Source organism: Denticeps clupeoides, unplaced genomic scaffold (assembly GCF_900700375.1).
Source record: "Denticeps clupeoides unplaced genomic scaffold, fDenClu1.1, whole genome shotgun sequence".
Classification (NCBI taxonomy): domain Eukaryota; kingdom Metazoa; phylum Chordata; class Actinopteri; order Clupeiformes; family Denticipitidae; genus Denticeps; species Denticeps clupeoides.
The window spans coordinates 48372-76046 of record NW_021629764.1 but is presented as its reverse complement, the minus strand read 5'-3'; the positions used below and the strand labels follow the sequence as shown (position 1 = coordinate 76046).

At 43.9% G+C, this 27675-nt stretch overlaps 1 protein-coding gene across 1 annotated transcript in view; it reads right to left on the bottom strand.

The window, feature by feature from the left end:
• Window positions 1-27675, bottom strand: part of LOC114773660 (laminin subunit alpha-2-like) — a gene marked incomplete at its 5' end in the record, with an annotated part of 86076 nt that overhangs the window by 11177 nt on the left and 47224 nt on the right. The window contains 23 exon segments of the mRNA XM_028965897.1: window positions 194-332; window positions 960-1104; window positions 1564-1726; window positions 1811-1935; window positions 2155-2314; window positions 2550-2683; window positions 3691-3834; window positions 4459-4613; window positions 5103-5108; window positions 5996-6178; window positions 8089-8205; window positions 8287-8389; window positions 8852-8990; window positions 9604-9767; window positions 9965-10081; window positions 10495-10705; window positions 11593-11755; window positions 15803-15914; window positions 17426-17524; window positions 20189-20331; window positions 21941-22134; window positions 22865-22951; window positions 23368-23492. Coding sequence (XP_028821730.1) covers window positions 194-332; window positions 960-1104; window positions 1564-1726; window positions 1811-1935; window positions 2155-2314; window positions 2550-2683; window positions 3691-3834; window positions 4459-4613; window positions 5103-5108; window positions 5996-6178; window positions 8089-8205; window positions 8287-8389; window positions 8852-8990; window positions 9604-9767; window positions 9965-10081; window positions 10495-10705; window positions 11593-11755; window positions 15803-15914; window positions 17426-17524; window positions 20189-20331; window positions 21941-22134; window positions 22865-22951; window positions 23368-23492 — 3128 coding nt within the window.

Below are 27675 nucleotides of genomic sequence, written 5' to 3'. Positions count from 1 at the left end.
CCCTGTCAAGGTTAGCTGGATCTGTACAACAAAGTCTGTTCTCCTGTGAAGGCTGAAGTCAACTCACTGAACAGGACAAGAACAAAAAAGAAAAAATAAGCACAAAACATGAGAAACCTCATATCCAGTTGGGTCTGGGGGACAAGGACACTTCCGAGAAACATGCTGAATAGGAGCACTAAAGTGGGCTGACCTGTAGTTGCCGATGACGGGCAGCCCGCCAAAGTAGATTCTCTCATTCTCCTTCAGGTTAAGGCCGGAACTTGCTCCTTTGGAGATCAAGTCTAGTTGCTCCTCTTCTCCTGAGTTTAAGTCCACCACTGTCACGTCTCCTGCAGGCCCAGAGGTTAATGACACATTCATGGCCGACCCAGAGAACCACCTAATTTTTCTGTAATAACATGAACCTCTAAAATCTATCACAATAGCCACTATATTCTGAAAACCTCCATTGAAAAAAGTTAAGGATGACTCAATTAGAATCCGGAAAGTATTCATTTCACTTTTTCCACATTTTGCAATGTTACAGCATTATTCCAATACAGATGAAATTAATTTTCCCCTCAGCATTCTACATCCCATAATGACAACGCGAAAATATATGCCTGGAGACAATCCTGTCTCTGAGGTCTACAGACAATTCCTTTGACTTTATGCATGGTTTGTGCTCTGACATGGACTGTCAAAAAGTAAACTTTTTTTCACATTATCATTGTGGGGTGTTTCTGATGTAAAAATGTATTTGTTCTATTTTGTAATATGCCTGTAACATAACAAAATATGGAAAAAGTGCTGTGAATACTTTCTGGATGCAGTGTATATGTGTATATCGCTGTATAATATGTATTTCTCTGTTTATCATATAGTCAAACACTAGTGTGAATATCAAAATGAACTCTCTAATTGCATATAATAGATCAATGAGTCCTTGAGGTCGGAGAAGTGATCTGATTGGTCACCTCGGTTCCTGCTCCGGGAGATGGTGAAAGACTTCCACTGGCCATCGTTGTAGCGCTTGGTGCTTGTGATGGAACCGGTACCGGTGCCAAGGTCATAACTGACTTTGATTTGGCCACTTCGCAGCTCCACACTCATGAAGTCTTTCTGTCTCAGAGATGGAGAAAGAGAGAGAGAGTGTATGTGTGGCATTCACATAACACAAACTTGCACACGTATAATAAAGATACATATATGTTAGCTAGAATGGGCAAAATCCTATTAAACTATATTAAAATAAATGAACACTATTAACCAGCTGTGTTTTATTTACTCCCTGTGTGGGTTCTGACCTACGATGAGGCGATCCCTACACCAATTCAGATGATCCAGTGTGCATTAATGTCATCTTTTTTATGAGCATGCAGATAGTGGATATCAGGTGTGACCCGCTGAAAATATTTAAATGCACTCAGTGCATTTAAATATTTTGGTGCCGCTCTCAACCTTTTCCCTCAATAAATTAATTACAAAATGCGTGATTAATTCATTGCTTGAATAAGCAAAGGAAGTACAGATCATGATCCTGCAGAGTTCTGGTTCTGCGCGTAGACCAGGGGCTGTTACCATGTCTTTAGTGGCGAGGTACATGACCAGCGCGTCGGTGGACAGGGTGCGGAACTTGAACATCACTGTGGAGATGTTGGGATTCCAGCGCGTTGGGCGGCTCACGGCTGCGTAGCCCTCCCCATCAAACTGCACCGTGCCCTCGGTGTCCGCCGGCTGAGGGCTGCAAACGAGCACGCACACAGGAATTATCACTGATGGAAATAAACACGCAAACCCTGAACAGGAATTACTGTGGTACGTGTACCTCACTACACATCCTTTACAATCTCCCACTGTATCTCTGAAATTCCACAGGCCGATGGGCTTGTTGTCCAGGTACGTCTCTCCCATACACCCTGAGAATGTAGTAGTCTTCACAGCCTCAGCTTTCTACACACACACACACACACACACACAGGTCCAGACTTATAAACTTCATGGAGCTCAAACCACGGCTGGGGCTGCACGCTAACATATAAAACAAATGAATGTTCTTGGCAACTGATAACACAGAATTTAGCACGAATAGGTTAAAAATACAACACAAGCAGCGTCTCCTGATGTATTAATAATTGTGCAGGCAACGTAAATGGACGGCTGTGCCCCCACCCTCACTGTGCCTAGTATTCCACCCACGAAGAGGTAGGCTTTCTGGTCGACGTCGAGCACGGTGAACGTCTCGGGTGACAGCGAGCTGGTTGTGGTCGGCATAATGCCCGCCCTGGGCCCCTCTAGTGGGTGCACAGAGATGCTGCCATTCAAGCCGCTCCTGAGAGAAGGAGATGAAAAGGTCAAACGTCACTTTGCATTTAAAACCGTCATAAAAATGTAAAATCCTATACATTCAAATGAAGAAGGACGCTGTCATTGAATATGCGCAGAAAGGTCTTACGTGCACAAAGACATAATAAATTTGTTCCAATGTTTGTAATCCGCACGTGTGTATGAATTCAAGTACATGATGGAACTGTAATGTTGTGTTGCTACTGGAGCTGTGAAGAGACCTCGTGGCCTCAATGCGGTGCCAGTTCCCGTCGTTGATCGCCAGGTCGGGGTATTCCACCCTGCCTACGCCCGATCCCACGTCCCACAGGAAGTTCACCTTGCCCTTCCTCATCTCTATAGCCAGGAAGTCCACCTGCAGAAAATAAACCGATGAGATGCAGACGGGCAAACGGGCTAATTGAAAACACGAGAGCCCCTCAGCTCCTACACTCTCTCACTCTCTCTGCGACTCTCCCGGTTAAAACATGACCCCTGCGGCCCTGGAGGATGGCGCAGCAAACCCTGGATAAGGAGGCGAGGAACAAGGCACTGAGTGAAATGAAGAGGAGCCACAGGATTGTGATTTCCCCGGGGAAATCATCAGTGCGGGCTGATGGAACCGTCCGCTCGGCGCTCGCAGCTAATTGTTGCGTTCGGCGTTGCGGCGCATGCAGCAATATTCCACCGTTGTCTGCTGGGAGTGTGAGTGCGTGAACATAATCATCTTTTGCTTCCCCAGTCCAGGGTAATCAGTATTTCTCACGCATTTTAAAGGGGGACTGGCGGAGGAAGATTCGTTTCTAATGACTTTAAGTGTGACGTGGTTTGCGTTCCATAGGGGAGAAAAATTCAGTCGTTAATGAAGTGTGTCAGCTTTGCTTTCGAAATATCATGAGTGGATGCATGGCATGGTCTGTGAGGACATCAAAATTCCTGATTATGGAATTATTTGCATGTCTCACATGCAGTATCTCATTTATTCCCAATGAATGCACCCAAATGCACTGAAACAAAAACAATTCTAGTCTATGTCATTCATATATATTAAATTAGTATGTGTTTCATGCACTGAAAATCGAAATAATGTAATTGTATCCATTAATATGGAGAGCATTTTCAATGATGATTATGGATGATTTTTTGACAACCCTTGAATTCTTGGAGATGCAAGAGTGTACCAACACTGAAGGATGTAGCCATGTAGGTGGCCTGTAGACGTCATTTAGGCATTTAGATGGGTTTATTTGCTATTCACAGTCATTTAAGGATGTACCACTAGATGGATCTGCAGTAGTGTGACCGCATAACTGAGCTGACAATTGAACAAAATGGATGAAAGTGAAATAATGATTTGATTTTTTTCATTCAGTTCAGACGTACATATTGGGCGCTTCCCAGATAGAAGAGCAGGTTGTCAGCGGTGGTGGTCTTCACGTTCAGGATGATGGTGTTGTAACGGCCCTTCTTGATGTCGGGTCGGTAGCTGCGGATGCAGTCTCCACCGGAGGACACAGAAACTTTAATCTGTAGAAAGTGGACAGAACGAAAGGACATACACAGCATCTCACTGTAAGTTTGTTCACTGATTTATCCTGACCAAGCATCATGCATCCATCTAGCATGTTTTCTTTAAACACATAAAATATTTATGTTAATTAGAAATACAGCAAAGAATATGAAACTTTGATGTGCTGCAACCACATCAAAACAGACCTTATTGGCATGAACTCTGTAATTAGCGGTGATCTGTGTGCATGTGTGTGAAGGGTTCGCATGCGTGTCTGTTTTAATGGGCTCATGTATTAATAAATAGTACGCCATGGCGTATGGGGGAGGGCACACTCTGCATTCTGTGTGTGTGTGAGGGTGTGTATGCGCTGTATGTTTTTACAGATAACCGTCCAATTACCATATTCACCTGAAAATAACAACCCTCAAAATTGTTCAGGTCTTACATTTTGGATCTGGACCAAAAACTGAATTGTGACAGATGATGCTGCATTATGATCATTTGCGGAGTGTTTTAATTAGTCATCAAACTGGGAAGCCGTGTGTTCAGTTGGGGTTTAGGAACATTTTTTGAAATACATTTAGCTTTTACTATTAGTACTATCTGTGTGTGTGTGTGTGTGTGTGTGTTAGACTCACCGAATTGGCCTGCTTGCGTGCCTGGTTGATGAGCTCTTTGATCTGGGAGATGTTTCTCTTCAGGTCCTCTTGCAGCTCCTTAATGGGCTTTAGCTTCTCCAGCAGCCGCTCCGCCTCCTTCTCCAGGTCCATCACTTTAGCCCCCGCAGCATGGACTACAGGGGGGGTTGGCGGGTGCAGGCCAGGCCAAAGAGGGGGAAAGAACGGTGTTATTTCAGTATAGCGCTCGGTGGTGCCATGGTGGCCTATTGGTCCGGTAAACATTTGCAGAGGGAGCGGGAGGCAGGAGAGAGAACTGTAGCGAGAGCAGCACCTTAACGACACTTCAGCATTAAGGCCAAGACAGAGCTCTGTTATTAGGGAGCGAGGCGACAAGAAAACGGCTCGGCTTTCGTCCTTAATTAGCATAATCCTTTTTTTTCTCTGATTTTTCTAGCACGCATTAGGATAACACGCTTAGCGAAGCTTTCAGCGGCCGTTCTTAATGCTGTTGAAGGGAAAACAAAGAGACAATGCCTCTTTAAGGGGTAAAAAAAAAAAAAAAAAAGACAGGAAAGGCCTAAGTCTTCATGCAGCACTGATAGAGTTCTCATGCACAGGCTTTTACAGCAGGTAAAAATACGCTGACAAAGAAGCATACATACTTATCGCTGTGGATGTTCGAAAGACACCAGGGGACACAAAAAAAGGGGGGGGAGGGAAACACAGAACAAGACCAATGTGAGACAGAGCAAATACCCAGAATACAATGTGAATTTTGTTCGGCATCATATCTGTTTACACGCTAACATCAAAAAGAAAAGGTTTCCTTTGATTCAGTAACTGTTCACTGGGTCCTGACTCCTGGTGAACCTACTTTATTCTACTTTTTTTCCCAACAGAAGTGTTGTTTTATTGTATTTTGATGATGTATTGTGCTTAAATTAAAATATGTTATATAAAACACTACATTTACATTTACATTTACAGCATTTATCAGACCCCCTTATCCAGAGCGACTTACAATCAGTAGTTACAGGGACAGTCTCCCTGGAGCAATTTAGGGTTAAGCGTCTTGCTCAGGGACACAATGGTAGTAAGTGGGATTTGAACCTGGGTCTTCTGGTTCATGGGCGAGTGTGTTACTACCACTATTTTTGTAGTATAACATAAATAGATGAATTACATGGTATAGACATGGGATTATTTACCATTAGATACTAAGGTTATTATAAAAAATCAAAATTATTATTTGTTCTAGAAATGATGAATGTAATACTGTTTCAATTTAAAAATGGGTGGGAATCTAAAAGGCCAGCCTACACTTGCCAATTTCCCATTTCCCAGCGGAGACTCTTCCCCACCGCTACCTGGACAGACTCCTCAGTGAATCTCATTACGTCTGTCGGCAATTCAGAGTCACGGATTCATCTCTGATGAAAAATTGTTCAACAGCAGTACTGAGAACTTTCTGAACCCGTACACTCTGAATGCCAACATTTGCAAAACTGCACAACCCAGACTACCCATGGCGGCAACAACTGAACCCATCTCGTACTATTTTTCTCGGGGTCTTGGATCAGGTTGTTGGCCTTGCTGACGTCATCCTCCAGTTTGCTGTAATTTCGTTGCAGGCCCATGAGATTAAGGTTCATGTCCCCCAGCCTGGCCAGCACGTCGTTGGCAGTGTCGTTGGCCTCCCCTGCCTTCTCTTTGGTGCCCTGGACCTTAGCGGCGACGTCTAAAAAAAAACCAAAACAGCGTCAGTACGCAAAATTTATATGGATGCCGGTACTCAATGGTATTTACATCTTATATCTCATTATAGACTTATTACTTATAGTTTATAGCCTAGATAATTCAAACAGGTTAATTCTGAATATATTGTTCCTGTACCTTATTCACTTTACCTCCTGCAATTCTTTTCTACTATTTGAACTTGGTAAGATGCAAAACATTTACATTTACATTTACAGCCTTTATCAGACGCCCTTATCTAGAACGACTTACAATCAGTAGTTACAGGGACAGTCCCCCCCTGGAGCAACTTAGGGTTAAGTGTCTTGCTCAGGGATACAATGGTAATAAGCAGGATTTGAACCTGGGTCATAGTCGAGTGTTTTACCCACTAGGCTACTTCCACCAGCTGCATTTCATTGTATTTGTGACGCTCTGCACCGCCCCTGCTGCTGAGTACTAGCCTGAAGATTACAAACCACACCCGCCTAACACACTGCACCTCAGCACACTTCCATTTAGACCCCGCACTTCCTCCAGTCAGCGTCTGGTCTTTATGCCTACAAATGTGACTCTGTCTATGCGTGTTAATCTAGAGACTATGTGACTGAGATTTCCTGGGCCTCACGCCGCTGTTATTTATTTGTGCAATCGCCTTGCCACTTTCTGTGATGCCCAGGTGCCACTGGGCTTACCCAGTTGCCCATCATGGCCACTGAGCAAAGCACCGTCCCCACACACTGCTTAAAAGCAGAGGACACATTTCGTTGTGTCACCGTGTACAGTGCTGGAGTGGAGTGTGTCACAATGACAATCACTCCACTGTCACTTACCGGTTAATTTTATAAATCCTCCTGCAGGACACACTGGTTGGCCTGGTATTGCATTGTCTATATTGTTTAACACTGATTCACTGAATTTTTGTGGTTTGCCCATCGTGCCTTTTCGCACTTTGATATTTTTTATTTGTTTGTTTGTTTTTCTCAATGTCGATTGTATGCGCCTCATCTCTCCTTATTCGTCATGGCATTTCCCTGTGCTATCACAGTACTATGGTGGTCAAAATGGTGAAAGTAATGTCATATACTTTAATCTATTCTAATCTAATCTAGGCCACAGTGTGTTATACTGGCAGTGAAAAAAAAAACATAAAAACTTATATTACTCAGAAAAAAGTTCCGGGCGATCTAGTTCCACAGATCACCCCAGAGTTTCATAGATCACCCTTCATCAATGTCTTATCTTGCCGGACAACGTCGTTAATTGAGGTTGGTAGCAGATGTTAACCACTTTACATGTAAAAAGAAAAGCTTGGCGGGCAAAAATGATGAAAATGAGGCGCCATGGTGGTTAGAGACACGCTGTCAGTGTTCAGGATTCATGAGATACCGGCGTTCCCAGAAGACCAATCAGGACGCGAGGGAGGCGCTGACTGTGGTATGACCGTGTTACGGAAGAAAAGTGCCGAAACGGAAGAACATTCACTGTCAGATTGTATGTTATTTATGTATATATAAAAAAAAAGACCCTTTATTTAGACAGTTGATAATGAGAGGTAAATGACACCCTTTCCAGATCTATCTTTTGTTGAAAGATAGAAAAAAAAAAAAAAAAAGATGCATTGCACTACACAGTGTAAGGAAACCTTGTGGTAGATTGACAGCGTGCACTCAAAGGGCAAACTTTTTTCACTCAGCTGTCACAGTGAGTTTCTGTTCAGGTTTAACCTGGACATGTGAGCTCTGGCTTCTGTCAAATCCGAGACGATGGCCTTCGACCTCATACCAGCGGCTCTGGCATCGATTGTCCGTCACTGGGACGTCTCCTCACACAGACAGGAGAACGCAGGTGTGTACGAAAGCAAGCTGCTTTTCTGCTCTTTAATTCCGGTTTGACATACAGTGAGCAACCCACCGTCAGGGATAGAGGCCAGCTTGGCCATGGAGTCCTTCAGGTCTTTCAGAAGGCCTGTGTTCTTCAGTCTGGCGGCTTTCGTTCGGCCTTGCAGATCTTTCAAATGGTCTCCGTTCTCTGAAATGCACAGACACAAGAGCACGTTGTTAGGTGCAAAACCTCTTAAACAATTGCACACTGAACTTCCACTCAGCCCACCTTTCACGTCATTCTGTAAGCCCTTGGCTTCATTCAGTAAGCGGTCACTCTTCTGAAGAGAGTTCTTGCCGTTGTCCTTCAGAGAACCCTCAGGTCCAGTGGCCTAAAGACAAAGCACAGGACAAATCTTCGTCTCAGCACCATCAGCCGTCTCTCATCTAAAACCCCCTTCTTCTCGGGCATCCAATCTGCCTGTAATTCGTTTTGAATTGTGTTTGGGGGGGAAAAGCTATCAGCTCAGAGCATATGGCTTCCATTTAGGTGTTTGACTGAGGGGGACGAGCGTCTCCACTTCTCTCCCTTACCCTGTTATCCTTCAGAGAGAAGAAGAAAGAGAGGAGTGGAGAAGTATAAAAAGAAAGTGTTCCTCACCTCCGTACACTCCTACTGCAGGAGGGCTGGGAATGATAATAGAGGAGACCGAGCGGGGACTTTGATCTCCAGAGCGTGACAAATGGAAATGAATGTGCTGGCGCTAAAGGTCTGGAAACCAAATCTTCCCTGTTCAGCAAATTAGTGGGACAGAGAAGAGAGTGTGTGTATGTGTGTGCATGTGTGTTCTCACTAGCTGAACAGCCTCGGTCCCGTGGGCCTTTGCTTCTTTGGCCACCTTGTCTGCCTCCTCAATGAAATCTTTGATGTTCTTGTAGGCATTGAAGGCCGCTGTGGCATTGAAGGAAAGGTTCTTCGCCTCGGCCAAGATGCTGGAAGTGGGAGAATTATGAAAGGGGCGGGGCTTTAAGGACAGGATTTTCTGTACTTAAGGCTGGGTGCAGTTCAACAAAGGAGTTTTTTTCTAAACTGATGTGTGTCCATTAGGCTGATTTAGAATGTCCAATTTCAGTTTGTGCAATTTAAAGGTAAATTTATGCAAGATAATGGCAAAACTATAGATTTTCCATCTCACTTTTTTTGTCGAAACTCTCTCTCCAGTTTTTTGTTTTTTACACAGAAATCATGAGAAAACTGGGACTGTGCTTTTCTTCACCTCTCAGCTGCAGATAACTAGTCAGATTGCTTATGTTTATTTGCATATTATGTTATGCTACTATTTATGTATACACAGTGGGGAAGAAGTCTTTGGCAGCCGCCAATTGTGCAAGTTGTTCCACTTAAAAAGATGAGAGAGATCTGTAAGGTCTCTTCAACTGTGAGACAGAATATAAAATATATATTTTTTGTATTTTTTTTCAAAGAATGTATTTGTATAAAGTAAGCGTTTCAAATAAAATAAGTATTTAAAAGAAGCATTTTATTCATGTTACCCACAGTGCACACCGTGTGTCCCTTATTCAGCGCAAAGTGGGCGTTGCCTACCTGTCGAGGATGGTCGCTGACTTGTTGAGCTGGGACGCATGGTCCTCGGCCCTAAGGAGCAGACCCGGCAGGGTGTCCCCACTCAGTCCCTGGGTTAGCCGGTTCACCTTGTAGTCCAGCTGGTCATGCAGAGGGGTCAGCTCCCTGCCCATCTGCTCCAGGTCCTACACAGAACGCAAATGATCTCTTAATGAGGTGAAAACAAAGATATCGCTTCACAGCGTCGCTATTATCGCACAGGGTTGAACACGTTCTTAAAATAGTTCATTTCCATATGAAATTAAGTGAAGCAGGACCCACACTGCTACTAACAATTTGGGGTCTGCTGCTGAGGATAAAAAGTGCTGAGGAGGAGACCCACCTCTTTCTCCTGGTTGATATTGTCCGCGAGCAGGTTGGCCTCGGCGAGCATGCGCTCCCCGTCATCTAGCACCTGCTCCGTGGCCTTCTTCATCTCCCCGGCGGCCTTCCTCTTCCTCTGCAGGCAAAACAAACATTCTCCATGGGCCCGATCTGTGCAGCAATTGTCAGTGTCCATGTTTGTGTGTTCGTGCTGTACTCCTCTTCCCTACTGTGTGCACTTGTGTGTATATAAATGATAAACAACTCATTTATGATCTTAATGCAGATATATCATATAAGCTTATCGCAACATCTTTCGGTTGATCTATTCTGTTTTCACTCCCTTGAGATGCTATTACTGAAAAGTCAAACTAAACTACCGAGGGGATGTCCCCAGGTGTGCAAACTTTATATACAGAAAGTGAATCAAGAAACATCTCAAGAATTTACTATATTTAATACCATTTTTATTCACTAGGCTATATATCAGATTTGAAAAAATGGCATATTAAACATGTTTCTGTGCCTGTGTGTGTACCCCCCCCCGACCTCCAGGGTGTCCAGGTTGCGCTGGTTATTGTTAGACAGGCCATCAGCCTCCTTGATCTTGTCTTGTGCCTCTTTCAGCAGGTCCTGCGTGTCGCTGAGTTTCCGCTGGTGATCTGCCATCTTTTCTGCCACCTCCTGTTTCAGGTCTTCCGTGGCCTGGTGGGGGTCCCCAAACAGACGCTTCACTCTCTGGAACAGTGCCTCCGCCGCACTGGGCACAGAAAGCAAGAGAAACGCAAATCTGTGAATCTGAACAGTTTACACCTCAGGAACATGAGTCCCGTTTCACTGTGTACAAAACACACACGCAATCCAACCCAAAGAACTTTCTAGGGTGGTAGTAGCCTAGTGGGCAACACACTCGCCTATGAACCACAAGACCACAAAGTCACAGGTTCAAACTCGGCTTATTGTCATCGTGTCCCTGAGCAAGACGTTAGACCCTGAGTATCTCCAGAGGGACTGTCCCTGTAACTGCTTATTGATTATTGCTCTGGATAAGGAGTAAAATGTTAACGTTAAACATTCTGATATTCCATGGTGTAATAATGGTGACCAATACCAGCAAATAAATAATAAATAAGTAGAAATATACAGACAAATGTCTAATTAAAGTGTCCAAGAGCTTCCTTGTTCACCACGAGACCCTTTTTCGAAAAGATATTTCATATTTTGATGTGTTGAATGTGAAGATGCCATGTGTCTGTGATATTTATCCCGTCTGGCCACTAGATGGCTCTCTTTGGTTTTGGAATGCCCCCAAATTGCAATTCACTGCTACGCTAATTTGATTAGAAGGAATGTTATTCCTTGCACCCACCTCAGGCAACCTTTAATTAGTTCATTAAGATTTTACATAAGAAAAAGGAAAACTTTCTTCATTTGGCTGGGCTCTTCTCAACCACAAAATGCTTTAGTGAAAGCACAAACAAGCGGGCAAACACACAAATTACTCCACACAAGGTAAAATGAAGTGGAAAAAACAGTGGAAAATAAAGTTCAGGCAATGGCAAAAGCAGTTTAGCATATTCATGAATGTATGTATATTCTGTATGTATGGGAGGTATAATGGAGGTGAGGTGAGGTAAGGGGGCATACCCAAGCTCTTCCTCAGCTGTGAACTTCTTGCCGGAGAGCTGCCGTTTGCGTATGTCTGCCAGCATGGCTTCAATCTCTCTGTGCATCTCATTAAGACTCTTTTCTGGAACTCCATTCCTGCTGCCTAGAGTGGAGTTCAGCTCGTGGGCCTTATCCTTCAGAGCTACACACACACGGACACACACATACACATTAGATTGCATCTTAACATACAGCTGCATTGCCAGTAGGTCAGACTGCACAAGTCTACAGATATTTTTATTCCTTGTAAACCCGAGAGTGAGCAGAGAAAATCCCCTTTTTACATCTGATTAAAATGATCTAAGGATTTCCTCTAATTATCCCCTTTCAGGTGATCCCATCTGACCTTGTGAGTGCAGCTATGCTCAATTTAAAACCCCCAGCATTTCCAACATGGGGAGCACGTGCCTTTGACTTCACTAACCTGGAGTGTTCAGAGTTTAGGACGGATGGATGGAGATTCTCCAGATTTCCAAAATAACATTCTCACAACGTGCAGGGAATGTTTAAAAAATGTTTAAACCTGTTAGACAGGTCTCTCTTCAGTTACGAGCTACAGCCAGTGATGAGAGGAGCTCAAAGGCACGGAGAACAAAGTCACTCAGCTGAGGAGGATGTGTGCCCCTCCTCCTGATTAAAAAAAATGTAAATTCTCACTTGCTGCCTTAGTTTTTGTCCTTTCAGGTCTATTCAAAGAAATTCAAATTTTGCTTAGCAGGCTAACATACTTTAATCAAATTAATTTAGTCTTTGAAATCAAAACTCAATCAAGCAGTGTTCCAAAAAAAAAAGGGTTACTCTGAGGATTCTCATTTAAGTATAAATCATGCAATTGAAATTAAAATGAAGCATAATTAGATGCGTGCCTCAAATTCCAGAAGAGTTCAAACATAAACAATTTAATATGATTACAAAGACAAAATGCACACCTATTTCAAAATCCCTGCTTGAGATAATTGCACACTGCATTTCAAAGGCAATTAAACCCTTTAAGGTGGACTGAATCATCAGATTTGATCTCATTTAGAAAGAGTTTAAAACTCTCCTTTTCTGACTCATTCTGACTGGATGAATGGCAATGGAGTGATGGAGACAGTAAGAGTCTCTCCTGAATAGGTTCAATCATTCCAGTTGGGAAAATTGGGGTACCGTTCATTTAAAAGAGATTTGTACAGCATCAGAAAGGGGGCAGTATTTCCCCAGAATGACATGGACCTACAATGTGAACTACAGGACGTTGGCAGCTATATCTTATATATAAGTTGCGGGGGACAGAACCACAAATAATCATGCATCTTATTTGGGGGCAGTGGTGGCCTAGCGGTTAAGGAAGGACCGTCCCCACACACTGCTCCCCGGGCTCCTGTTTTGGCTGCCCACTGCTCACCAAGGGTGATGGTTAAAAGCAGAGGACACGTTTCAATGTGTGCCCCGTGTGCTGTGCTGCAGTGTATCACAATCACTTCACTTTATCACTTTATTTCAGGTGGCTCAGAAAAAAGCTTTAGCAGCAGACATCTGTCGGTATGGAGCTGCAGTCTTTTTGTTTCATAAGCCATTTTGACCAACATCTCTCTTCCACAAAAATCATGTTGTTTGTTTTGGCAAATGAATTACCCATGATTCTCCAGTGACGCAGTTAAATTGAAGCAGCGGCACAAAGAAAAAACATTTTAACAAGCACCATTAAAATGCTTGGTTGAAAAACTCATCTTAATAGAGATGAATTCCGATAATTCTATCAATTATGCAAAAATAATGATGGTCTGCTGAAAAAATCTGCTACACTTGGTATCACCCTGGCAGTATGAGGCAGGTCAGAACACTGCTAGCTGAAAATAGCAAAACAAGAAATCACATCAAAACAGTAATTTTCTTGATATCATTGGAAGGTCAAAAACTTTTACACCTTGCACAATATTATCAGCGTCATCTGAATTGACCTGTCCTTGGCCAGCTTGCAGTGACCGAGTGCATTGTCTACATTTACATTTACATTATTTACCAGACGCCCTTATCCAGAGCGACTTACAATCAGTAGTTCGAGGGACAGTCCCCCCCTGGACACAATGGTAGTACGTGGGATTTGAACCTGGGTCTTCTGGCTCATAGGCAAGTGTGTTAACCACGCCTCAGCCACGGCGACCAGGAATATCACACGATCGCACACACAAGCACGCCGCCCCCTGTGAGCACCCTGTTACGAGCCAGCTCGGGGGTTGATTAAGCTGCCTCTGTCCTCATTAATTACGGCCTCCCTCATTAGCCCAATCAACCTCCCTGTTAAAAGCCAGGCAGAAGGTCACCGCCCAACACCGCCTTATCACAGAGCCCAGGGCAGCGCCGGTCCACCACCTGAAACCCCGGCAAGTACCACCTCCATTTTCACTAACCACAGAGCCTATGTTTGCCCATTTTTTCCCCCCAGCTCCTTTCCTCCTTGTTCCACCCCCCCTCTCGAGGCTCTACCTCTTTCGGGGCCTGCCAGAGGCATGCTGGAAGTCGGGGTCTGAGCAGGATGTTTTTTCCTTTTCATGTCTTCAGGCACCGTTGCCCCAGGCCCACTTGCTGGGGGTTCATGCTCCGGTTGCCAAGCAGAGTAGTCGTGAGATGAAATTTTGCTGAATTGAGCATCAGTACCTGGCCACAAATCTCATTTACTGTGACCAGTCGAATTGTGATGACTGCCATGTTTGGTAGCCTGGAGACCAGGGTTCAAGACTGGATGGGGTGACTGCTCACCCCACTCACTACATATGGGCCACTAATTTCAAGCTGGATATAAACTGGATATATCCTATATAAGTAAACAAGAAAGAAAAATGATCTGTAATTACTGAAGATCTTTAAATTTAAGTGGGTGTAAACCATCAAGAATGAGGAAGTTGCATGAGATCAATCATATGGCTGGTCCCATTTTAAACTTTTCTAAAAAACATAATTATGGTCATGTTCTGTGTTAGATTCTAGATAGATTAGATAGAAGTAGCTTGAAGAATGGTCATGGTGCCAGATGTGGGCTGAGATAGGTGGATCCATGTGTGAGGGAACCCAGAGATGAGTGAAGCACCGGTTGGATGGGAGACATATGGCAGGGGATGTTGATGGATGCACATGGGAATGCTTCCTGAAGTTTGATGGCACGCCCTCACCAAAGATGAGGATTACAACGAAATAACACATGCAAAGAAAAAAGCAAAGAAAATGAAGTGATTGATATTGTGAAACATTGCAGCACAGCACACGGTGACACAATGAAATGTGTCCTCTGCTTTTAACCATCACCCTTAGTGAGCAGTGGGCAGCCATGACCGGCGTTCGGGGAGCAGTGTGTGTGGACGGTGCTTTGCTCAGTGGCACCTTGGCGGATCGGGATTTGAACCGGCAACCTTCTGATTACGGGGCCTCTTCCTTGACCGCTAAGCCACTACTGCCCATTTACAGACATAACTTGCAAAAGAGACAAAAAACATTACAAAAATTATGTAGACAGAATAGCAAATGTATTTGTCCTTGTCAGTCAACCATCCTACATTCAGTTTCCATTCAGTTTCAAATTCCTTTGCTCTTTGTCTCCATCACAATGCCATATGGCATTTCCTTCACCCACAAATGTCCATCTTTTGTCATTATTAAACAATCGTCCCCTCACAAAGCCCCATAAACTCGGAAGCATACACATGAGGGATTTCTGGGACATTGTAGTCCATCCAGACAAACCACAGTTCATCAGATTATATATAAGAACAATTAGCAACATTATGCCAATTTTTCATTCACAATTTCAATTTGTGTAACTTGACCGTGAGTAGAAAGACCAAGGGCTTACACCACATACAATGCTGAATGTCATATTCCATCATTGTCTAGGTGAGAACTTGGGGCGATGCAAATGCGGCAACTGTCAAAGGGAATGTTGCATATGGCTGCGTGACCCAGTGTTCACGGTACGTAGAATGTCCGCGTAGCTAGGCCATGGACGCCTAGCTACAAACGAACACTACTAACAATTTGAGGTATTGATTGACGTCTTGATTGAAAAACTTCTGTGTGTTTGCATGAACCTGCAATAAAATGTAGCTTTCAGAAAAACGCAAACATGTACCTGAGCTGAACTGGAAAATGCGATCTCCCCTGTTGACTAGCAGCTTTAATCACAACTGTGTTCAGTGTGCGTGTGCGCATGTACCCTCTGCAGCCAGCAGTGTGTTTCTGACGAAGAGCTCCAGGTCTTCAGCTCGCTTGTGGATGCGTTCGGCGTCTGCGCCCGTCTGCTCTCCATCTGCCGACACTTTCGTGGCCTGCGTAACAGAAATCCACCGCATGAAGCCCACCGGCACACAGAACGGTGCTCTGTTCTGATACCACGTTCCCCTAATCCAGGAAATGAAACGCATTTTAATCAAAAGTTTGTTTTGGGTGAAACAGTGAGACCTTCGCACTTTTTCGGACGACACTGCAGCCACATTTGCGATAAAGAACGTGAAGCTGAGACCGAAAACAAATATTTAACAGAATATACAGACGATCCTTGGTGTGGTAAACCTGCGGGAACGGTGTAAATCCTTACACACCCTGCACAGTTCTGAATACCCAACAGGTGAATGCACGGGGGGTCGCTACTCGAAATTTTAGTATTTAACGGTAACGGTGACAAATTAACCCAGCTCAACAAATCCCATAGTGAGTCGTTGTACTTAGAGTTACCAGAGAACGGCATAACAAAACAACGGGGGGACTCAGAAAAAAAAAGAAGCTGGGGTGGATGAAAGGAGGGACGGGGTAAAAGTCGGAAAGAGAAGGATGCTGCAAGGCTCGAACACACAGGCCGCAGTTCCTCCAATGCAGCCTTTACTCTCTCGTCGCCCTCCGCTAATGACACAGCACCCGCTCCCCCGCTCCATTAATGCAGCCGTCGCTCGGGGGAGCAGGAGAAGGTGGAGCCCCGAACGCTGCGGTTTATTCTTGGATGCGAGGAGCCGGGAACAGGAACGCTGTGACGAGTAATATCCCTCAAGGCACCCGAGGCTGAAGTAACCTTTTCCGAGAATTTGTAATGAATTACATATTTCTGTGAGTGTGGGTAACTTTACACACAATCTACATTAATCGTGACCCACAACACCTGCTGCTTGGGGACATTCTGGAAGTCCCAGGGAGGGGAAAAGGCTAAATGGGGAAAAATAGGTATTAATTACAGTTAAGGATTAGGTAAAGGAGGTCATCTTAATCTTAAGTAAACACTTCATATGCATTTGAGGGTGTGTGCATGTTGTAAAAAATGATAGTGATTTCATAATAAAAGATAAACCTTAAAAAGGTTTGTCTTTTGGTTACAGAACTTCAGGGTATATTTAGATTTTGCCTTAATACAGAAGTTATATAGTTACCAAGTTGACAACCATGAACCCATGAAAATATCGACCATATTTCACGGAATACGGAAATCCATTTAATAATGGTAATAAGGTAAACGGTTTAAAATCATTTAAATGAAGAGATTAAATCAAGAACAATATAATGTATTTCATCTATGCACATGAAAAAATACAAAATACAAGTCACATTTGGTGCCAAATAAAGAATTTCTTTCTTTCTTTGTTTTGCTCTTACCTATTCCCCAAATGTAAGATGTATTTTGAAAGATGTGTAATTTCTCCACAAACGTATGTGTTTGTGTGTGTGCGTGTATTTGAGGCTGGTAGCAGCAGAATGATCTAAAAACCAGAAAACCCTCCTGCTGCTGCTGCCGCCTCCTGAGCAGTGTGTGTTCTGAACGCCGTCTCCTTGTTTGTGCGAGTGCGTGTCCTACCCTGCTGAGCAGCTCGTCCATCTCCGTCACCAGGCTGCCCAGGTTACTGTCAGCGAGCTGCAGAAGCCTCTCTGGCCCCCTCTGTGGCGACAGCATGTGCTGCAGCAGGACGACAGGAGATCCAAGCGTGTTAATGACAACAGCGTCTGCAGGAACCGCAAGATCACCTGCGGCGGCACTTTATAACATCGGGGGTCAGTAAAGTGGTCAGCGGAGGTCTGGTGGTCAATGAACACAACAATCAGCCAGCCACCACCGACCTGCAAAACCTGCTGCTATCACAAGGGACTGAACGTGAAATTATTGACTGAAGTAATGATGGAAACCAAAGCCACCACGTGGCTAGTGCCCATCCTCACATGGATAAAGAGATACTTAATTAAATCGAATTTGTATGAATGTACAACTGTAATTATAAATGTAAGTGCATAGGGTGAAGTGTGAAATAAGTCATGTATTTAACAATTTGTCATTAGAAAGCATCATATTTGATGTGCCATTTGACAATTCCATATGGGTAAACAGAATCATGAGATTTCTGTGCAATTCCCACCTCAAATTGACATAAATCAAAAAGGTGCCAAATGAAAAAAGTAGAATTAATAGATTTTTACAAGAAGTCTGACATGACCTGCAGGGCTCTTGGGTCTGCTGATGCTGACGTTGGGATGAGAGCATCAGATAAACAAATGAATATGAAATGCATCTAATGTATGCAGTAAAGAGGCAGACACCAAGGAGGTCAGAGGTCATTAGTAATGAACAAGGAGAATTAACTCCTCTGAAAAGTGAGACAAAGTACGATACAAAAAAGGCAATGTCGCACACACACACACACACACTCTCACACAGCCCGAGGACACAGTCGTATGGCCCTTCTCCCTCATTTAAACTCCCAGTCCCAGCTTCATCTATCACCAGGCCGCCTGGCGGATAGACAGCGCCACACAAGGCCTCTCAGAAAAGGGCATCATGTCGCCGGCTCCCGCCTCCACGTGCCACGTCCCCCCAGCACCAGGACGCCTCCTGACTCCCCTCTTCATCTCCCCTCTCTCAGCCTCTCACCGCCACTCTGCCCTTTAGCAATAATCTGCATCTTTGTTGTGGCTAATCTCTTGGCCCATCTTCTCGAGCGCCTATTTATTTTTATCCGCCCGCTCCCCCGTGTTATCGCCGCCGCCGCCGAGGAGCCTTTGAATGTCGGTTTGGAGAGCGGGACCGGGTGTGTCTGAACGCGTGGGTGTGTGTGTGTCTGTGTGAAGCAGTGAGTCCGCCGCCGGCTTTGTTCTCGGCGCAAGACATCAGAAACAGCGCTGCTGAGACGCCGCGATTGTCTGGGGGAGGGCGGGTGCGAGGCAGATGGGAAGGAAAGACGCGGCGGCTCCCTTTGAGCCGGCCATCACCGAAACAAACAGGTCGAACTGAGGCCACCTTCTCCAGGTGGCGACTATAACCACAAACACATTTGTTCACACACAAACCAACTTACTGAGATAAACAGAATCCAGCTACTCCCCCTAATCCCTAATCTTATTCTGGATGTAACAAAACTGAACACAGCCTTGTCCTGTTTGTAACAAATACCCCTGTAGTCGTGCCATCCCATCCTCAACCGGGTCGGTGCTCCCATACACTTGACCCTTGACCCTTGACCTTTTGATTATTCCATTTTATGTTGTCTACCTTAAGTCTACTTGTTTCCCGGTATATAGGCCTACTCCTTCAGTACACCTTCTCGTTCAATGTGTTTATATTTTTTTCATGACCATTTTCATTGGTAGATTCTCGCTGAAGGCATCAAAACTATGAATGAACACATGTGGAGTTATGTACTTAACAAAAAGTGGAGACCTGACCTCCACAGTCACCGGACCTGAACCCAATTGAGATGGTTTGGGGTGAGCTGGACCGCAGAGTGAAGGCAAACAGTCCTTCAAGACTGTTGGAGAACCATTTCAGGTGACGACCTCTTGAAGCTCATCGAGAGAATGGCAAGAGTGTGCAAAGCAGTAATCAGAGCAAAGGGCGGCTATGTTTTGAGTTATTTCACCTTTTTTTGTTAAGTACATAACTCCACATGTGTTCATTCATAATTTTGATGCCTTCAGTGAGAATCTACCAACGTAAATGGTCATGAAAATAAAGAAAACACATTGAATGAGAAGGTGTGTCCAGACTTTTGGCCTGTACTGTATATGTCTTGTCTTCTGTCTGCACGGGACGTTTGTGTGTTAGGGTAAAGGATGCTAAACACAGCGCTATGCGCTAGTGTGAGGTCAAAGGCAATCTCAGGATAAAAAAATACATATATATGTAAAACGCTCGGTAGTTATCTGTATCTTGAAGAAGAGAAACTAACCAGCCTTTTTGTTGCCGTGTAATTATTTCTGCCACCCAGAAAATTATATTTAATGGTGTTTTTTTTTTTCCACAGATCTTAAAATGGGATTAGCCGTGACAGCTCATTCTGGATGATTTAAAGCCGTGCCCATCAGCACATCACATGCATAAACATCATTAAAGATCAAGTTTCTTTTTTTGACCTTACACTAATGATAAAGCAGTGCTTAGCCTCAGTTTGGACCCCATTTCTCTAGTTGCAACTGCGCATCTTGCATCTTGCTTGAAATCATGACAAACACTGATACTCCTTTTCTCAGTGGCTCCCAACAAACTCTCACCTAGCTTTCCAGGCTTGTGATTTATATAAAAAAAGATGATCGGCGAGTTTTCAGCGATTGGCGCGGATAATTGTAGAGGTACCTTGAGTTCGTCCGTCATGTTCTCAAAGCGGTACAGCACTTTGTAGGGTGGAGGCAGGGGGCCAGTGAGGTTGACGCTGTTGACGAGACGATGGAGTCTGTCCATGTCACTGAGTAGCAGGCCACTGCAGTCGTCATCGCAGGCTGGATGAAGAAAAACACACAAGCACACACACACACCCACACAGTAAGGATGGAGGAATGGAGATAAGAATGAGGCTGTATGTGTGTGTGTGTGTGTGTGTGTAACGTGAACTTGATGCTTTCTCCTTGGATGATGTCGCATTGATGAAACAAATACTTCCTGACTCTGCCACGGATGTCGGAAAACAAAGCCTGGAGGGGTGCATGTTTGTGCGTTTTCATGGCTTTGTGTGTGTATTGAACAGGGGTGGACAGGGTGGTAACGGCTCGCTGCACAACCATGCTTCAGGCAATAAATGTGTGGGTCAGTCACACATATACACACACACACACACACACACACGCAGTTTCACTAGGGTGATAACTATGTCAACAACCAAGTAGAGGAACATGCATGAGTGTGTGTTTAAGTCCAGGACATGGTCCTTGCACGCGCACATACACACACCTTCATGCAATTTCCCAGGCCACCGGTGCTCCTTCAAAAGAAACAAACCTCTTTGAGAGGATAAATAACACTTGAAAGTAGCCATTTTCCATCTAGCAACCAAGCTGCACCAAATCCCGGAGCTTCTGTGCCCGCTTCAGATTAAACACAAGCGGAGGTTCGGGCGAGGTGGGCGGCGGGGAGAGCAGGAACTCAAGCGTGAAATTTAACACAGAGTGTGAAACGGCTTTCGGCGGCCCATTATGAGTGTTCGACATGCCACAAGCGATTGGGAAGAAGAAAAAGAGAGAGAAAAAAAAACACATACACACACACACACAGACTTCGACAATCATCAAGAGCATGTGAATTTTTTTTTTTTTTTCTATGGCCCGGAGCTTTCCATTTCATTCAGGGTCTGAAATATGAAATGCGGCAGCCACACTTTCAGCACTGGTCTTTAATGCACACACACAGACACACAGTGCCAGTGTGAATGCACAGAGTGTGTGTACAGTGTGTACCATTTTGATAGACAGTGTCCTTACACACACAGCATCAGGAGACATGCGTCCCTCCACAGCACCCAATAAGCCCCCAAATTTTGTTACCATCCTCCTAGGCAGGGGAACTTGTTTGACCTCAGCGGTGTATCTGCAATGAGCTAAAGGTGTCACCATGACCAAAAAAAATACTAATGTTCATATTTCTAATATTGAATGCCAGCCAAATCACAGTTCATTCCTTCAAGCAATGAGCAATAATCATTTAGATAATAATGAAATAAAGGAAGTGAAGAATGAAATATTGCATGAGTGGAGAGGTTTTTATACATGTGAATAACTGCAATCCATAAAAATACAACCATCCATGATCAACTGTATTTTGAAAGATTTTCCTCAACATGAACGTTAAGAAGCACCAACAGATTAACACATAATTTGCCAAAATGTACCTTATAATATCTATCGGCCAATCAGGATCTAACAATCAGCAAGACCATGGTGTAAATGTATTTAGACAGATCAAATCTGATGTAAAAAAATGTACACATCATTTAGGAAAATGCATTCTATTCTAAAAAGTGAATATTTTGCAATTCATTTGACATTTATTGGAACAGTTGTGTATTTGTATGATATTTTCCTTTGTGTAAAGTGTTAGAAAGTTATTGTTACGTACACACAATCCCAGCAGGCCCACACACATGCCTCTCCATGCAGCGGTCACACTTCAGTCCCGTGGCCCCGGGCCGGCAGCTGCACTGCCCTGTGCGGCCATCGCAGGGGTGGGCCAGCGCCCCCACCAGGTCACACTTACACTCCTCACAGTGGCCGCCTGGTGCCCGCGGGTCACCGTGGTAACCAGTAGCACACCTGCACAGGGAGAAGTGTGATTCATGATTAGCTTTGGTATGTGATTAACATGTGTCCGTAGAAACACACTGCTGATGCCTGTATGAATGAATGAATGAGCTTATGTGGAAAAGTGTCAAGAAATAATCACATTTACATTTACATTTACAGCATTTATCAGACGCCCTTATCCAGAGCGACTTACAATCAGTATTTACAGGGACAGTCTCCCTGGAGCAACTTAGGGTTAAGTGTCTTGCTCAGGGACACAATGGTAGTAAGTGGGATTCGAACCCGGGTCTTCTGGTTCATAGGCGAGTGTGTTACCCACTAGGCTACTACCACCCTGTATCCCATCATTTAGTGTCAGACCTTCTTCAATTTTATATTACATTCAATGAGCCCTCTCAGGTAATCAATAAGCCAGGTATAATTATAGTATAATTATGCTGGCCAGTCCAGCCAATGTGTTGTTCTTCAATTTCTTTTCAGCAAGTTATTGCATTCAGAATTAAACCATACAAATATGAAAGGCAGTCAAACAGCCCCATCTGGACTCAACTTGCTGGTCTTCATATGAGAACCCTGGTCCTCTGTAACACCAGCATGATATTCAGCTGTTAGCTCTGCCTCACTTCATTTCTGTGTGTGTGTGTGTGTGTGTATGACCTGTGTTAGATGTCATCTAAGACCCTAACCCTAACCCTTCAGTTTGGCAAAATGTGTTGAGTCCACAGGCTGCATGTCTCACCGTTCGCAGTATTTTCCCTCATACCCCTCTGGGCAGGCGGTGCAGCGGTAGTCAGAGAAACCCTCCGTCACACAGGTGGGGCTGAAACTACAGAGAAACCAGAGAGTCTGAGTGTGGGAGGTTCGGGGTGTGACTGTGTGTTTGACTATATACTGAATGTTTGTGTGAAATGGAGGTGATTGTGTGCGTGGGAATGTCTGCATGTAAATGTGTGCGTTCTGCTGAGGTCTTATTTATGTGCTGGAAATGGGTGTTGGAATATGAGTGTGTGGCTGACTGTGTATCTGTATGGTTTTGACAAGCATGCTGGTCTGTATGTGTGTGGGTAGGAAGCGACTATGTGTGTCCCAGAATGTGTGTGTATGTACCTGTGAATGTGTGAGTGTGCATGTTTGCTTAACTGCACGTCTATTTATATGAGATAAGGGCATGTGCTCTTTTTTTTTGCTTTTTATGACACTGTATGCATGTAACGCATGCATAGTGTTTTGCATGCTTATTACTTGTTTTCGGGATTGGTGAGGGGACAGCCGCAGGGTTTGCAGTCATCGGGGAGGCCACGCACCACGCCATAATAACCAGGAGCACAGCGCTCACATTTGTCCCCCACTGTGTTGTGCTGACAGTTCTGCAACACGAAAGAGACGGAGATGAAAAGAAAACACAAAAAGAGGGTGTCAAGAGAGAAGGAGAATGAACACACAAAAATCCATTCCAATTTGCAGAAGGCTCAAGAGAATAGTAATTATCATAGAACACAATTTAATTAAGAAATGCTCTTTATTTGTCCTTGCACAGGAAACTTTTCAGAACCTGTGGAGCCAGCCAAGTCCCATGAGAAAAATGGCATTACAATCATTGGCCACTTTATTACAATGTACCTAAACTCTCTCTATGTGTAAATTAGAAACAACAACACAGCTTGTATTGGGATGTTCTAGTCTGTAACTGGCTGGATAGCTTTACACCCTATGAGTCTGATGATCTCCCTCCACAACATGTCAGCCTCACTGCCCTAAACTCACAGCCCTAAACCATAACTAGTCATATTTGCTCCTCTGGTCAAAAAACATTGATGGGTGAGTGACTGGATTTACTACATTTACAACAGCATGTAGCAGACACCATTATACAGAGCGATTTATAATCAGTAGTTACAGGGACAGTCCCCCTGGAGACACTCAGGGTTAAGGTTCTTGCTCAGGGACACAATGGTAGAAACTGGGGTTTGAAACTGTGACTTTGTGGTCTCCTGGTTCATAGGTGGGTGTGATTCTCGATAGGCTACTACCACCCTAGACTCCAGTCTAGATTCTAGAGGAGTAGATGGGAATAGATTTAAAATGCATACGTAATAAATTGGCCCACAGGTTGTGCAATTGATTCTTTTTGTTCTCAAAAATGCAATTGTTGGGATTGTTGCAAGTGTGTGGTGGTGTTTAGTAGAATTTTTTTTTTAATATTTGCAAAATACTGAAAAGCATTGATTATAAAATATTTTGTTCTCTTTTTTTTCCTTTCTTTTCCTCGTGCATTTATGATGCGAGACAGCGAATGCTCCAATCAGCCAATGGAAGCTGCAGCCTACTGATCCGCAGCATTCCAAGGCTTTCATTAACTTCTTGTGTACCTCAATTACCCAAATTACCTTGTACACACTCATTTAACATTTTCAATTTGCAAACTCTGTAAAAATGCAAATGATATTGTTATTAGAGCAAATGCAAATCAGGCAGACAGAGTAAAAAAAACAAAAGGCATGACTTGGGGTGTGGAAATGTCCGGGGTTTGAACCATCCGACTCACAAGCTCCTGCACTGCAGCAGAGTCGAGTAACATGAATATCTCATGTTTTTCTCTGTTGTTTGTTTCAGAGTGGATTGCAGGACCTGCTTGTTTTTTACCTTTTGAATAAAAACTCTTCTCTCAGATATTTTTCAGTTATTCACCAGCACACACAACAGTATGTGAACTTTTAATGGAACGACAAGATACCCAGGATCGCTCCTTAGGGCCATAGCCCTCCCAATCCACCCCTTGCATGGACGTCAAGGAGCCGATGGACGATGTAGGTGAGGGAGCTATCCACCAGGCGATAAAGAGGAGGACTAGGGGGAGGGGGCACCAAGGCCAAAATATAGGGCTGACACGCATGGAGTGGGGCAGGGAGACTTGGTCGGAGGAAGGTGGACCAGGTGGAAGGGTGGGCAGAACAGTTACAGTGTAGATACTATAAGCTTCCGTGGTGTCGTACTACCTCTTGAAGAGTGTGGTTTGAAGTTTGCACTACCGTCGGAAAGCGACAAAGCAGGCAGCCTTGGTGAACCAATCTACCATCGTTAGGAAAGGTTGTCTTGCCATTGGACAAAAGCACAGGGGTAGAGCTTCTGGTTTTTAGGGGTTCTCTGCAATAGGACAGCCCCATGAAGGTCGGTTTGCCCCTCAGCAAGGAGGTCATGGGTTGGGCAACTTGACTGTAGTTTGTAATGCATTTGGCTGGACCCATTGCCACACCTCGAGGGCTCAGCTGGAACCCCAGGAAGGAGGTGTTGGGTACTTTTCTGCCGAGTTCATACAGTCAAAGCGTGAAACAGATGTCACAGGTGCAGGACCATGTGGGCTGCAGGGGCAGGTAGTCGGGACGTCAGGAAGAATCATTCAGCAACAGCGAGGGAAGATGAAACAAAGGAGAGAGCATGCAGAGAATCTTCGTGGGCAAACAACAGAACAGGCAAGGATAATCCAAAACGGAAGTCAAGAACAAGTCGACCTGATGTGAAGCTTGGTCAGTCTGAAAACACTTGCAGAATGGTCTGTTTATAGACCATGCTGAGCCCTTCCCCTTCTGGTTTGGCGACCCTGTGGGCAGTCGCTTGTCCTCTGCAGGAATGGCGGCTGTGACAATAATATTTTATTAATGTCGTTACCTGACTTTGCGGGGTGCTCTGGGTGTTCCAGTCCGGAATATTGGAATTGACTGTGTGTATTCCCGATGCCCTCATTGTGTGCACCCGGTGTAAAGTGTATAAATGTAGCCTCATTGTGTCTAGTCATCATCGGGTCATTATGTTTTTATATTGTCATGTGCCTGTTAACGTGTTCCTGTGTGCGTTGTTGTGAGTAAATACCCTGTTTTTGAGAGTTGTGCGAATGAGTCCTTTTTCCTTCCCTGCACTGTGCCCAATTACACAAAAGGCCATATAATATAACTCACTACAGAATTATTATTATTACAACAATAAAATAATTATTGATCATTTACACATACATCACTCTAGATTGCTCTGACCTTATCAAAGCATGTTATTGTAAAAAGTACATACAGTATATATGTATGATACATACACCATATTAAGTATCTTTTGACTCACCTCAGTGGAAAACATAACAGCAGTAGTAACAATAACAGTAATAACTAGTAACTACATAAAATGTCTTCAAAGCCTAACTGCAAGCATTTTAACTTTATGGAAAAAAGAATAAGAAAAAAGTATAAGAATATTAATAATGTACATATTTACCTTATTCTAGTCATTTACAAACGTATGTCAACAGTAATATTTATAAATATTACTGTATTACTGTAAACGTACAGTCTCTGACAAAAGTCTTGTTCCTTATCTATTTTGTAGAAACACCTGCTATTGGTGTTAGAAATAGCTCATATCAAAGGCTAAAACAAATTTAACTGCAAATACAAAAACATGTCAGCTGTGAGATCCAAATTTAATATCTTGTATAACTTCCATGAGCTTGAAGGACTGCATCCGGTTTGGCAAGGATTCATACAATTTATTGATGAAGTCATAATGAATAGCAAAGAAAGCAGTCTTGCATGCCTCCCAGAGTTCATCAATATTTTTTGGTTTTGTCTTACATGCTCAATGATGTTCATGTCTGGTGACTGGACTGACCAATCCTGGAGCATCTTCTTCGCCTTGAGGAACTTCCTAATGCAGAATTTGGCCTCTTTAATGGTTGGGAATATAAAAGGTAGCTAAGATTTCTTGGTATTTCAGACTATTGATGTTGCCTTCCAGCCTGCAGGTCTCTCGCACACCCCCATACTGGATGTAACCCCAGACCATGATTTTTCAGCCACCAAACTTCACTGTTTTCTTGGTGAATCTCTGATCCATGTTGGCTCCAGTAGGTCTCCTGCAATATTTGCGGTGACTGTGGTGTAATTTAACAGAATATTAATCTGAAAAATCCACCTTCTGCCACTTTTCCATCGTCCATGCTTTTAGCAGGCTGTGGGCCTTGGCAAATGCCACACGTTTTTTCAATTGTCTTTTGTTTACTGCTGGCTTCTGCGCACTGTTTCAACCAAGGAGGCCATTTCGAGACAGACTGTTCTGGTTGACACACGGACTTCAGGTGACCAGGTCTCGTGGAGCTCTGCTGCAGTGGAAAATGGGCTGGCCCATTTTCGAACGGTCCTCTCGAGCAGTTGTCTTGCGAAGTCTGCCCTACCTGGGCTAGTGAAAAATGTCTCTAGTCTCTTCAAATCTTTTTTTTATCCTCTGTACTTGACGCTAAGACAAATTGAAGGTGTCTGCCACATCACTAGTGGATCTTGAGAATCAACACTTTAGTCTCAGGGTGAATGTTAGGCATGTTTGCAGAGGTCTAGTTGCAGTTGATGTGAAGGTCTAGTGGGGTTCTGGGCGTCTTTTTATACACCTGAGACCTAATTGATCCATTATTAGTCACAGTAAAGCTCATATGACAAGGCGACAACACATTATTACAAAAGCTGTTGGCTTTTTACAAGACATTTCTTGCAAAAAAAATCTTTATTAGAAATA